Genomic DNA, 13905 nt, shown 5'->3' on the forward strand with positions numbered 1-13905 from the left:
CCTTTCCTGTGTGTGCTTTATAGCTCTGGACAGTGGGGGGGTGCCCAGAATGCAGTTGCTGGCACCGGAGAACCGTCCTGCCCCTCACCAGGCCTTTCTTACTGGGTTATCTTCCTGCAGGTATCCAAGGCATGCCCGGGGTCCCCGGGCTGTCTGGAATCCCTGGGCTCCCTGGGAGGCCCGGCCACATCAAAGGAGTCAAGGGAGACATCGGAGTCCCTGGCACACCAGGCTTGCCTGGGTTTCCGGGGGTGGTTGGCCCTCCTGGAATTACTGGGTTCCCAGGATTCATAGGAAGCCGGGTGAGTGGGCGCCCCTGCCTGCTTGTTTCATGAGATCTGCTCCCCTCCTGTCCTCTGGGATCTTGGAAGCCTCGAGGGCTGTTCTAAGAGCCACGGGTTCCCTGTGGCTGTCAGCGGCGGCCTGAGTACCCACCAGCCACCCCGGCCCCTGTCCTGGGGTTTCTGTGTGGAAGCCTTAACACTGCTTCTGCTTGGTTTTGGCTTAGGGTGACAAGGGAGCCCCAGGAATAGCAGGGCTTTTTGGCGAGACTGGCCCTACTGGAGACTTTGGTGAGTGTCATGGGGACAGAGCTCAAAGCTCCTGGGTTTGTGAGAGGCCATCAGGCCTGGGGTGCTGCCAGGCATTGGAGCCAAACTGCACAGTGGGAGGTCCAGTGCTGATTACCTCCCAGCAGCAAAGCCTGAGCTCAGCGACTCTCTCCACGCTGCAGGTGATATTGGGGATACCGTGAACTTGCCGGGGAGCCCAGGACTGAAGGGAGAACGGGGAGTCACCGGAATTCCAGGTACACAGTTGTTCTGTTTCTTCAGCTGCCGGCAGCCCGGAGCATGGCCTCTGGGCCTGGCTTCTGAGGGTGTTAGTGTTTGCTGAAGTCCTAAGAGACTTCTGTGAATGGCTGAGGCCGCCAGTGCCAATGTGCATGAGTGAGTCTGAATAATTTCCTAAATTGGAGGACAAACTCAGCAAATGTCTGCCCGCCCATCACCTCTGGCAGTGACGGTGGCCAGAAGCAGCCCCCACATCTGGGAGGCGGCAGGTACAGCACACATGTCAACATGTGTCTCTCGTGGAAAGCACACTCCACAGCAAATCTCTGGTTCCAGGTCTCAAGGGATTCTTCGGAGAGAAGGGAGCTGAGGGTGACATTGGATTTCCTGGGATAACAGGCATGGCCGGGGCCCAGGGCTCTCCTGGACTTAAAGGACAGACAGGTAAGATCGTAGCCACAGCCTGCCCAGGGCTGTGGCCATCTAGGAGCAAGTGGTCAGCCGCCTTTGCCATTTCCTCCTCCACCGCAGTCACTCAGCTCCAGGAGGCTAGCCTGTGCATGCTTCCCACTTGCCTGACTCTGTGTGGAGACAGCGATGCACAGCGATGCCACATGGGCTTTGGGAACCCCTGAGAGTGGGGAATGCACGTGGCTTAGGGCCTCATGGGAGGTGCCCCAAAGGCCTGCTCCGAGTGCGAGGTCCCTCACCTGCACATTTCTCCACAGGCTTTCCAGGGCTCACGGGGCTGCAAGGGCCACAGGGAGAGCCTGGACGGATCGGAGTGCCCGGGGAGAAGGGCGATTATGGCTGGCCAGGCGTGCCAGGTCTACCAGGTAAGGGATTCTCTTTCCAGGAAGAAAAATGAGTGACCGCCAATGCTCAGAGCCACGTTGCCAGGTTGCAATGGTAGGAGCCTCGCGTAGGCTGTATCTCCTGTCCCCAGGGATACACTGGGGCAGGTGTGTCGGGGGCTAACTGGCCACAGGAGGCTCTGAGTGCGGGTTTGCAGCTGTGCAGTCCACAGGCCAGAAGGCCAGACATACTCCTCAGCAAGAGAGTGCATATGCTCACAGAAAAGGGACCTGAAGCTTCCAGGGAGGTCTCTGGCTTTTCTCTAATCACTCTACACAGAATATGAGCATGTCAGAAGGACATACACAAGAGCCCTCATGTTCTGTCGCTGGCTGCCATGTGCCCCTTGTAAAAGGTTGCAAAGCCCCGGGCTCCCGAGACTACACCCAACCCAGTGGTCACCAGTGTCCTGTGTCCTTTAGACATGCTCAGCCTCAGAAATGGAAGGAGGGGAAGTAACAGCAGGCTCTCTGCTCCGAGCAAGGCTTTGGGCGTGCATACACATGTAGCTGATTGGGAGCAGGCTATGCCATGGAGCATGCAGGGGAGGGAAGTCAAAGGTCAGCCTGCACCATGTAGAGACTGAACTCGAGCTGTCAGGCTTGGAAGCAAGCACCCCACCCATGAGTCCTAGATGCCTGAAAAGTGTGGGTCACATGAGAGTGACAGTTTGCATGTCAGATAAAGGTCAGTGCTGCTGACGGGCACAGAGAAAGCCATGTTCAAATTGTCCTGGGAGCACTCGAAGCCAGAGCCCTCTGCCGTCCTACATGGCATGACTAATGACATGCCAATCTCCTGCAGGTTTCCCAGGAATCCGAGGCATCAGCGGATTACACGGCCTGCCAGGCACCAAAGGCTTCCCTGGATCCCCAGGTACCCAGCGGTGGCCCAGCCCCCATCACAGTGTTGGAGACTGAGGGTCTGGCCTGGGATTGCCAGACCACCTGTTGTCTTCTCTACAACTTATAAAAGTCATCCATGTTCAGAGAAAAAAAAAATTCACAAGAAGGGGGAAAGCAGCATCCTATAACCGCTATTTGACCAGACTTTGCAGGTTATGACATTACCAAGTATTCACCTGCCTGCAGGGAAATTCACGCAGTCATGTTCCCGTTAACATTTGGGTTCTAGTTTCAGATGGGCAAATGACAGCAGTCCTAGTAAAGTCGTAACCGCCAGAGGGCGGCTGTGGCAATTGTGGCAAGGCTGTGGCAATTGTGGCAAGGCTGTGGCAATTGTGGCAAGGCTGTGGCAGGCACGGTGAAGCTGCGGTGGCTACAGCAGCCGCGGTGAGGCCGTGGCATATCATTGAGACTTGCTCTTCACTTTGAGCACCCGCCCTGTGAACAGGGACTATTTTAAATAAGGTCAGATTCCCAAAGCCCAGCAAAGGCAGAGGATGAGAGCAGCCGTGAGAACTGGGAGACCGGCCAGCCGCTGCCATGAGCTCAGTGTCCGAAGGCTGAGCTTTTCTGCCCACAGAGAGAAGGTCCCACCGTGTTCTCAGTCTGGAATTCCATGATGCTGAGACCAGAGATGAAAGACAGGGGCGGCTGCCTCCATTTCCCTATTTCACTCTCTGAGGCCTGCCATACCACACAAGGCAGGCCATTTCCTCTGCACGGATGGAGCTGGTGTCAACCTCCGCTGTTGTGACTTTACCACAGGGGCTGATGTCCACGGAGACCCAGGGTTCCCGGGCCCCACTGGAGACAGGGGTGACCGAGGAGAGGCTAACACACTTCCAGGCCCTGTGGGAGCTCCAGGGCAGAAAGGGGAGCGCGGAACACCAGGTAAGTAGCCATGTTGTCTCCATGAGCTGAACCCACAGCCTATAAACAAAGCTTCATGTTCAAGGTCACTCCATGACTGTCCTCTATGGTCTAGCTTGTTTTACCCCAATGCTGGCTCATCTTCCAGCCCCACTCAGTTGGTGAAGGAAAAGCTCTCCCTGCCTGCTTGCCTTTGGTAGTAGTGAGTCCTTGAGTGGGAGATTAGCTGTGGCCATGGAGTCCAGCACCCCATCCTCATGGGCTCTGCTCTCTCATGCGGGTGTCTGAAGACCATGCCCTCTAGTGGGCTCTCAGCACGCATGGTGGCCACTGGAGCTAGTGAGACACGGAGGGTTCACTTTCCAGCCTCCTGAGCCCAGGGTCGTGCCTCTCCCTCCCTGAAATGTTGTTTGTCCCAAGGACAACTATCTCCCCTCCATGATACTGTTCCTCTAGAAAGAACAACACAAGAAAAAACAGAAATCCTTGAAAGTGGCACGTAGCACTAAATTGACTTCTGTTTTCCTCCTAAGGGGAGCGTGGCCCAGCCGGAAGCCCAGGACTTCAGGGTTTCCCTGGCATCTCTCCACCATCCAACATCTCCGGCTCACCTGGTGATATAGGGGCACCAGGAATATTTGGCTTGGAAGGTAAGCAGGGCTATGATGGCTGACATGTCTAGGGGTCCAGATTTATTTCACACACTGTGCAGACAGGCAAAGGGACAGGTCTCATTACACGACGTGGTCCCCATGACATCGCAAGACAGGATAAGCCCTGTGCCTGCCTTTCTCCTTCCTCACCATTTAGTGTGTGTGTCTTTAATCACATCCACATCCACCACAAACTATCTAAGTACTAAAACGAGACAGAGCTGGTAGCGCATGCCTGGAATCCCAGCGCTTTGGGCGGTGAGACCAAATATGAAAAACAAAAATAGGGAGGAGAGGAGATGGTATAAAGATTAACCTGTTATTATTTGAATGTCAGTGTTCCTAGAGACATTATATAAGACATTTGAGAGGCAGAGGCAGACCAAGTGACCATTGGTAAAAGATAAAAAAAAAATAAGCAAAATAGAGTTTACAGGTCACAGTACAGCAGTCAACTTTTTTTTTTTAAGATTTATTATTTATACAGTGTTCTGCCTGCATGTGTGCCTCCTCACCAGAATAGGGCACTAGATATCATTATAGATGGTTATGAGCCACCATGTGGTTGCTGGGAATTGAACTCAGGACCTTTGGAAGAACATCCAGTGTTCTTAACCCCTGAGCCATCTTAATAGCCAACCTTTAAAAGGATAGAATTTCTGACATGCACACTATGACAGGGATAAGGCCAGAATGCTCAAGGAAGTTTCTCAGCCACGAGCATAAATACATGTGGTTCCACGTAACAGTCAAACTCACAGAGGCAGAGGAGCAAGCGTTCCTGGGTCAAGAGGGTGTGGAGGGTTGAGGGTTGAGGTTTAACAGGGACAGAGTCCATGAGGATGGTAACCTTCCCGCTGTGACACACCCTCAGGTTACCGAGGCCCTCCAGGACCACCTGGGCCAAATGCGCTTTCTGGAGTCAAAGGAGATGAGGGGAGTTCCGGAACTACAGGAAACCCTGGACAGAAAGGATGGGTTGGGGACCCAGGGCCCCAGGGCCAGCCTGGCGTGCATGGTTTTCCAGGGGAGAAAGGTAACAGTGTCCATATGAAGGGACTTGTTCTGTGGACTGGGGCCGCAGAGCCTATACCGTGCCCTGGTCCTGACTATCCTGTCTTCATTTCAGGGCCTAGGGGTGAGCAAGGACTCATGGGAAACACTGGGCCCTCTGGGGCTGTAGGCAACAGAGGCCCCAAAGGGCCCAAAGGAGACCAAGGATTCCCAGGTGAGTGGAGGCTTCGGAGCCCGTGAGTGACAGTTCCGACCTAGAACCTGCCCCATTCTCTAAAGAGCTGAGCAAAAAGCCAGGCCGGCTGCCAGTGCTCTAAGAGGCTTGGTGGAAGTTGGGAGGTCAGTGGTCAGGGCGGGGGGCGGCTTTCAGATGTGTCTCTGTGTGCCCTTAGGATGGGCTTTGGTGAGAATAAGCAGGTGAGATCCATGCGGCAAAGCGAAGTAGTTCTCTGTCCAATACTCATGGCTCCTCTGCCTTGTAGGTGCGCCTGGCTCTGTGGGATCACCAGGCATTCCAGGCGTTCCCCAGAAGATCGCCATCCAGCCGGGACCCATGGGTCCCCAGGGCAGGAGAGGCCTTCCTGGTGCACAGGGAGAGATCGGGCCTCAGGGCCCTCCTGGAGATCCAGGTAGGGCTCGGGGCTTGGCCCTGTCACCCCCAGGGCCCTCGGTCCCTTTTGCTCCGTACCCACCTTGTCCTCTTCAGCTGGACAGCACACGGCTAAGCACACTAACTCACACTGATATGGCATCTTACAGGTTTCCGAGGGGCTCCAGGCAAGGCTGGGCCCCAGGGCAGAGGTGGCGTTTCTGCTGTTCCAGGGTTCCGGGGAGACCAAGGGCCCATGGGGCAGCAAGGCCCAGTCGGCCAGGAAGGTACGTGGCAGGGGCTGACGGGATGGTGTACTGCCGAGGGTGGGGACGCCATGATGGTCTGCAGAAAAGGAACATATGGGCACCCAGCAAAGCTGGGAAACAGCAGCTCCCAAGCCCGGCTGCAGCCTCAACCCAGCCATGTCCTGGTAAAGACCTGCGTTACTTCTTTAAAATTATTTGTACATGTGCACGAGGAAGCGGGCCAGAAGTAACAGCAATGTGCACATACCCAAAAAGATTTGTTTTGATCAAGCCAAGCTCGGCATGGTAGCTGTGCCAAGATAAAACACAAGGGCTGCTGCCCGTCCCTCAGAGCAGTGACCCACCAAGGAGTGCTCGTGGTGTCCGCTGCAGTAACGGAGACACACATTCTGCAGCAGGGACAGGTCAGAGTCGGTCCCCGGCAAGGGACTGCGGTGGGGAAGGGAGGCCTGAGAGAAGGCACAGAGGATGTGCCTCAGGGAGAATGGTGGGTGACAGGGCCAGCTGGCTGCTGACTGCCAGGCTAGATGCTCTCTTGGCCTCCTGGGTAGAGCCGGGCCTCAGCCACAGTTACAATGGGGAGCTCTCACTCTTACTGAAGAGTACAAGAACCCCGAACAACCTAGCTTGCCCTGCGCTGCTGGTCTGAGAAACGGCCATCCTGAGAGGAAGAGGCCGGGTTGCAGGGGTGGTGGCAGCGGCACTGACCGTTCCCTGACACCTCTCTTACCCCAGTTCTGCTGTGCGCCCGGCTCTCCCTAAGGCCACTGTGCTTTTTATTCTTTTCTGTTCATGTTTGGTGCCAGCATTACTGTCCTGTTGCCTTCCTGAGCTGGTATATGTCTGTCTTTCACGAGGCTTTTGTTCTAGAGGGACTGAGCCCCAAGCTTTGGGGAGAAGGAACAGGGGGTATCCTAAATGAACTGAGGTACTGTCCTCTGCCCTGGTGCCCTGAGGGCCCGCAGCAGCTGAACAGTGGCCATTTTCTCTCGGGCCCCAGGGGAGCCAGGCCGTCCAGGGAGCCCAGGCCTGCCAGGGATGCCCGGCCGCAGCGTCAGCATCGGCTACCTCCTGGTAAAGCACAGCCAGACGGAGCAGGAGCCCATGTGTCCCGTGGGCATGAACAAGCTGTGGAGCGGGTACAGCCTGCTGTACTTCGAGGGCCAGGAGAAAGCCCACAACCAGGACCTCGGTGGGTACTGCTGTCGGCCCCAGCTCCCCTCCAGGCCTGAGGGTGGTCACGGGGAGATTGTCGTGAGCTTCTCCGGGCCACACGGCCAGCCCACCACCTCCAGGCTGGCAGAGGCTGAGAGGGCCATGGAGGCAGAAGTCTTAACCACAGCCTCAGGACCTCCCATGGGGCCTTTTAATCTGACAGAATATCTGTGCTTCACAAGTAACTAACAAGCCCCTCCCTCCAAATGGAGACTCCAGTTGCTTCATGATTTTCTTGCTTTTTGACCCAAACCTAGAACATAAGCTGCAGCCAGACAGGCATGAGGGGATGGACTTAAATCCGGCCTTTACTCAGAAAAGAAACAGGCCTGTGCATATGTGCCCCTTTAAAGGCCATGAGCATGACTTCAGAGAATTTAAAACACACACACAAAACACACAAGGTGAAAGCGTGTGGTGTCTCTGCCTGCTGTCCCTCAGAGGGCCCAAGTGCATGTGGAAGGCTGGAGTGTTCTGTCTGTCAGTGTTGGTGACAGCAGGCCCGTCAGCTCCTGAGGGTGCCAGCTGGACTCCAGCGCCGTGGCCATGCCCGCCTGTGGCCGCTTTCCCACAGAAGGCTTTACAGTGCACTGGGAAAAGGCAGGCAAGGGTAGGCCCCGAAATGGCAGTAGGAACAGCGGTGGGAGTGAAGGCAAGCCTGCTGCTTTGCCGAGGGTGGTCGCTGTCTGACCGAAGTGGCTGAGAGTGCCTCTGGCCCCAGCCGGGGTCCAGCTCTGGGCCCTGTGGCAGCACCGCGGAGGTGGGGACAGGGCTAGAGTGTCGCTTGCTCCTCACGCAGGGCTGGCGGGCTCCTGCCTGGCGCGCTTCAGCACCATGCCGTTTCTGTACTGCAACCCCGGTGATGTCTGCTACTACGCCAGCCGCAATGACAAGTCCTACTGGCTGTCCACCACTGCCCCACTGCCCATGATGCCCGTGGCTGAGGACGAGATCAAGCCTTACATCAGCCGCTGCTCTGTGTGCGAGGCCCCGGCCGTGGCCATCGCCGTCCACAGCCAAGATGTCTCCATCCCCCACTGCCCGGCGGGCTGGCGGAGCCTGTGGATCGGGTACTCCTTCCTCATGGTAGGTGGTGTTTTTCATTCCCCTCCTGGGACCAGGTGGAGCTATCCCCATCTATGCCCTAGCTGAGACATAGGAAGGACACACGGACTTGGAACAGTAAATCAGGGCTGCAGATCTGAGCTCAGTAAGTAAGGTCTGGATCCCAGCACCCATGTCAGGAGCGTGCATGGAGCCCCACTTCCGGAGGCAGATGGTCAGCTCTCAGGCTCTCTCTTTTTAGCAGCCAGCCCAGCTAAAAAGCTCCAGATTCAAGGAGAGATCCCCTTCTCAAAAAATAAGGCAGAAACCAATTGAAAAAAACAACCCAGTTTCACCCTGTGACCTCCACAGAAATACACACAGACACACACACACACACACACACACACACACACACATACATGCGTGCACACCACACAGGACAATTGCTCAAGTGGCGTGCCATGCGAGGGCACCGGGAACAGAAGCAGAGGACCCTGCCTCGGCTTGACCTAGGCTAGCTGGGCCGTGTGCTGGGCCAGGGGCTTTCTCCACACGATTCCGGACTGATTTGCCACCACACATTTGCACAAAATGCAGTTTTTCTGTCTTAGCACCTAAGTCCACGCTTTCTGCTTCGCCACAGTTTAAGTTAATGGAAGAATTCTCTGCAGAGTGCTGAGGCGCTTGCACAGAATCGTTCTGGGGCGCAGCATACCCCTACACGGCATGCGCTGACTGCTCGGTCTCAACGCTGCTGGAAGCCTGGGGTGCGCTCCTGTGCTGGGTCCCTGCGTGGCTGGTCCTGTGGTGTTCGCTCCCTGTGTTAGTTTTCTTTGCTTTGTTTTAGTTTTGGCTCTTTTGAAAGAGTCCCACTCGGTATCCCAACCTATCCTTATAGTTTTAGCAATCCTCCTGCCTCAGCTTACAAACATGAGCTACTTCTGGGTGATGGCACATGCCTTTAATCCCAGCACTTGGGAGGCAGAGGCAGGTGGATCTCAGATTGAGGCCAGCCTAGTCTACAGAGTGAGTTCCAGGACAGCTAGGGCTACACAGAGAAACCCTGGGTGGGGGGAAAAAAAAAAGGAAAAACAAACCTAAAAACCATGAGCAAGCAAGCCCAGCCTATTTCAGTTTTTCCCCCAATATACTAAGCATTTTGAATGAATAATTGACAGCCTTTTAAAATTGTTTAACCAAAATATAGTCGGCCATGTCTACAGACTGCACCTCTTTCCTGGCTGCAGCCTCCGTTGGACGGTAGTCAACAGTGCATGCCTTGCCTGCACCTGCAACACCCCCTCATCAGCTGGCCAACGTCCTACGTGAGGCCCAGTCCCCTTAGCACCGCCGAGCACCCTGGAGGCAGAGCACGCTCCCCAGGGTCTGTGTAGACAGACATTCCTGTTACTGGCTTAGTGAACAAACAAGGAGCAAGGATGCAGCTCACTCAGAAGTGGAGGCCAGAGGAGCGAGAGTTCAAGGCCATCCTCTGCCACTTAGAAAGTCTGAGGCCAGGCTGTGCAATGTGAGAGCCTGTAAACCAGGATGGGGGTGCATGCTCTTCAGCTGGGCTGCTTGGGACCCAATCACTGAGCCCAGGACTTCAGCACCTGCTCGGGCAATGTAGTGAGTTTCTGCCTTAAACATATGTAAATAGCACAGTCAGCAGAGCGGCCTGGGTGCTTCAGGCCTCCGGGCCCTCTCACACTCCATCTCCCACTCCACACAGCACACTGCAGCTGGGGACGAAGGCGGCGGCCAGTCCCTGGTGTCGCCGGGCAGCTGCCTGGAGGACTTCCGTGCCACGCCGTTCATCGAGTGTAACGGGGGCCGCGGGACCTGCCACTACTTCGCCAACAAGTACAGCTTCTGGCTGACCACCATCCCCGAGCAGAACTTCCAGAGCACGCCGTCCGCCGACACGCTCAAGGCAGGCCTCATCCGCACGCACATCAGCCGCTGTCAAGTGTGCATGAAGAATCTGTGAGCCGCCGCCCTGCCAGCAGCCGGGGGAAGGCCACTTTGGTGCTTACCCTTTTGTACTTGTTTCTTTTTTGTTTGTTTGAGACAGTGTCTCGCTTTTCATCCCTGCCCAGCCGGGAACCATGTAACCTGGCCGGCCTCCAACTTGTGGCAAACCTCTGGCCTCAGCTTCCCGATTGCTGGGATTACGGGCGTGTGCCACCCACCCAGCTTGGTGCTTACTTGTAACTTATTACCTCAGATGCTGACCCCAAAGTTGATCATAGTATTTTCTTTAAGAACAAAACTGCCAAAGCAATTCTGCACCAGCACTCACAGCGGTCGCCTGCCTGTAAGCACGTGGGTGCTGGTTCCTCCGGGCTCGGTCATGCGTGGCCCCCAGCCGTGCTGACACCCGGCTCCTGGAGCCCTCACCGTGTGGGCCATGGATATCGTGCCGTCAGGTGCAGCCAGCACTCACTGTCTGTGTGTCCCTCCACGTCCACTGGCTGCAGGCGGCTCACCTTCCTCCCCTCTTTCCCTAAAATAAGACAGACGCTGCCGGGCGGCAGATGAGACTGTGGCCAGTGAAGGCTGGGGCTCTCTGTCACCTGTCTCCACCCAAGGATGCTTGCAGTGCACTCTGTCCAGTCCTGTTTTCCTGCGGAGGGGAGGGGAGTACTGTTTTCTACCAAATCGATAGCTGCCGCCTCCCGAGTCCCCACATGATGGCGCCTGCCTTTTTAAGACCCTGACTCTGGCACATGGCTCGCACCCACCGGGAAGGCGAGGTCTCTCTAGCCCTCACCAGCATCTACTGGAAGGAGCACTTAGCAAGGCATTCACAGTGGCGTCCACAACCTGTGTCACCCTAAACACCTCCCTCCCCAACCTCAGTCCCTGCAGCGAGCTGTTCTAAGACTTCCCTGTGTAACACAACAAATAAAAGACATTCTAAGTATCTGGCTGACTCTCATATCCCCACCCTCACCCCCCATCCCCGTGTGTGTGTGTGTGTGTGTGTGTGTGTGTGTGTGTGTGTGTGTGTGTGTGAAGGGGAACACACAGGTGCTCGTGTAGGTATCATTCCCCAGGTGCCACCCACCATTCTTTTTTTTAAACCCGGGATCTCTCACAAGGCTGACTGGCCGGCTGGCAGGCCTCAGAGATCCACCTGTCTCAGCATGTGTGTGGTTCAGTGGGAGCAACCTGCCATTTTCTGTGTTTCAGCAGACCTGGCCCCTGTCTGTAGTGTATCACTCAAACAATCGAGGAATTGTTTGGGAATCACTCACATGTCCGAGTGGGGAGGCTGGGACCCCTAAGTACATTCCCGAGGTCCTTCACGGTCCCAATATGGCTTCCAGCTCCACTGTCAGCATCATCCAGCCTCTGATGGCTCTGGAACCTGCCTGGGATGTGGCCCTGTGGGAGGAAGTGTGTCACCGGGAGCAAGCTTTGAGGTTTCAAAGACTCGGGATTCTTGGTTCCTTACTCTCTGTGGTTGTGGTGGATCATAGTGCGAGCTCTCAGCCGTGCCTTCACACCAACATCACGGACTCTGACCCTCTGAAACCATAAGCCAAATGAAATGCTTTCTTTTACAAGTTGCCTTAATGACAGAGTGTTATCTTAGCAGTAGAAAAGCAGCTAACACAGTGTCCTTTGGGAGGATGGACTGCAAAGGCTAAAGGCCCCATTGTGAAGACGCAGAGGGACATGGAGAGAGTATGTGTCTTTCCTGGGTCCAAATGTACCCCACCAGTCCCCCGCTCCAACACCTCCTGCAGATACACCTCTGCCAAATGCAGGAGTGACAGGAACTGCTCTGTCCTTTGCATGGCCAAAGGCCAAGGACAGGAGATAGATGGGGTGAGTGGGGCAGCTTGGTAGATTGGTGCCATGGTGGCATTAAGTAGCCCTAGCATTTCTGTGATTCCTACGGAGCCATCTGCTGCTCCGAGGGACAGACGATGCCTCTCTCTGTGGTGGGACATGGTTGTCCTTTTGCCTTCTGATGGCTTCACCCTCATTTCACACTTGAGAAGGCCCCTGGGAATCTCTAGAGCTCCCATACCTCACTATCAGGGTCGACAGGCCAGCAAATTCAATTACCCACAGAGATTTCCAGGCCTCTGTGACTCCCCACAGGGAGAAACTGATTGAGAGGTGGAGTGGGAAATGAAGTTTATTGAACTGTCCAGGGCCAGGGGAGGGACCCTTAGAAGACGGGAGAACCCCTGACATTCATGAGACAGAAGCAGCCTGCTTCTGGCCTGCACCCTCCCCAGCGGCACCACCTCCCCTTCGGCCCTAAGGAGAGCAGGGTGTGGAGGAGTGCTTGGGATCACATGAGGCTCATTCTAGCTACCAACACACAGTGGCCTCAGAGGCCCTTTGCAATCTGGGAGCCTCCAGTCCTCACCCCGGAACGAACGTGCTTCCAGCCAGGACTTCCTCAGAGTGGCACAGCAGTGGGTTCCATGTGTGGTGAGCCACAGGGAGCCAGCTGCAGACATGTCGATGGCCTGAGGAAGAGTGTGGGCCCACAGACTTCCAAGACAAGCGTCAAGGGGCTCTCGTGTGCCCAGCACACTCTTCCCTGAGCTGATTCCCTGGCCTGATTCCTGATTCCCTGACCTGATTCCCTGGCCCGAGAGAAGTGTGGGGAGGGGATGATGCTATGGAGGCTTGAAGAACACCGACAGCAGCCACGGGCAGGGAGCACAGATGGGAAGTGCCATCCCGACCTACAGCCAATGTTATCTTCAAGGGGCACAAAGCCCTAGGGAGAACCACACAGCTGAAGTCCCTGGGGCCTGGGTGTCAGGGTCTGCCTTCTCAGACATCTGTGGTCATCCCTCCAATGGTGGCTCTGCAGAGCTGGGGGCCCCCAGGAACAAAGAACCATTTTCCCTCCACTGTGGGAGTGAAAACCTCCCTCTGCCCCCCCATCTCAAGAGCTTCTGCAAAAGCACCTACTGTAAGACTATGTAATGGGCAAAGTGGGAACCAGGCCCTGGTCTGGAGGCTGTTTCCTGTCAGTCAGCAGCTCTTCCCACAGTAGGGCGACTGAGGAAGGCATGACAGTTGTGCTTTCTAAGAAGCCAGTCCCAGGACCTGAGGAAAATGGGGACTCAAGACAGGCAGCAGCCAGAATTTGACATAGCTAACCTCAAACCTCCCTGCCACCATGGCCAAGTTTGATTCCTCAAGAGCAGTGGGAAACGGCTGGGGCTGTCTCTGACTAAGGACACCCTGGAGCCTGACGGCAGCCCCAGCTCCTGGCCCCTGGCAATGTTGGGGGCATATTTCTCAGATCACTTCCCCATCCTGCAGAGATCCACACTGCCCGAAAAGGCAAGTCACCCACTGGTGACCCACAGAACTGGTGGCTTCCTAGAGAAATGCCAGCCCCGGGGCCCCACAAATAGGACCCAAGGACCTGGTTCCCCGTGGAGGGACCAAGGCTGATGTACAAAGTTCCCAAGAAGCACTGCTAAGGAAAGATGCCAGGGCTTGGCTCACGACATCATGCCATTTCATTCTTCCTGAACAGACTTATCGCCAGAGGGATGAGGGTGTACAGACTGCTAAGCCAGCATCTGGTGAATTAACTGTCCCTCGCCTGGGCCGCACAGGGCCAGCAAAGTTCTAGGAGCCCAAAGTCACTTTTATTTCTCCTGTAACATTGCAGGTGGCACACTGGCATAGAACTGGCATTCTGTTCCT

General features: G+C 55.7%; 1 protein-coding gene across 1 annotated transcript in view; it reads left to right on the forward strand.

The window, feature by feature from the left end:
• The window catches only part of Col4a2 (collagen type IV alpha 2 chain), a 128847-nt gene extending 117713 nt beyond the window's left edge, over nucleotides 1–11134 (forward strand). The window contains exons 34-48 of the mRNA XM_021637530.2: nucleotides 121–302; nucleotides 509–572; nucleotides 734–808; nucleotides 1128–1235; nucleotides 1520–1627; nucleotides 2451–2522; nucleotides 3317–3442; nucleotides 3955–4071; nucleotides 4949–5110; nucleotides 5204–5302; nucleotides 5571–5717; nucleotides 5848–5964; nucleotides 6947–7138; nucleotides 7961–8247; nucleotides 9941–11134. Of these exons, the coding sequence (XP_021493205.2) occupies nucleotides 121–302; nucleotides 509–572; nucleotides 734–808; nucleotides 1128–1235; nucleotides 1520–1627; nucleotides 2451–2522; nucleotides 3317–3442; nucleotides 3955–4071; nucleotides 4949–5110; nucleotides 5204–5302; nucleotides 5571–5717; nucleotides 5848–5964; nucleotides 6947–7138; nucleotides 7961–8247; nucleotides 9941–10198 (2114 nt within the window). The 3' untranslated portion in view covers nucleotides 10199–11134. The remainder of the gene's footprint in view (nucleotides 1–120; nucleotides 303–508; nucleotides 573–733; nucleotides 809–1127; nucleotides 1236–1519; nucleotides 1628–2450; nucleotides 2523–3316; nucleotides 3443–3954; nucleotides 4072–4948; nucleotides 5111–5203; nucleotides 5303–5570; nucleotides 5718–5847; nucleotides 5965–6946; nucleotides 7139–7960; nucleotides 8248–9940) is intronic.
• The last annotated feature ends 2771 nt before the right edge of the window (nucleotides 11135–13905 follow it).

Source organism: Meriones unguiculatus, chromosome 4, assembly GCF_030254825.1.
Source record: "Meriones unguiculatus strain TT.TT164.6M chromosome 4, Bangor_MerUng_6.1, whole genome shotgun sequence".
In the NCBI taxonomy this organism is placed as follows: domain Eukaryota; kingdom Metazoa; phylum Chordata; class Mammalia; order Rodentia; family Muridae; genus Meriones; species Meriones unguiculatus.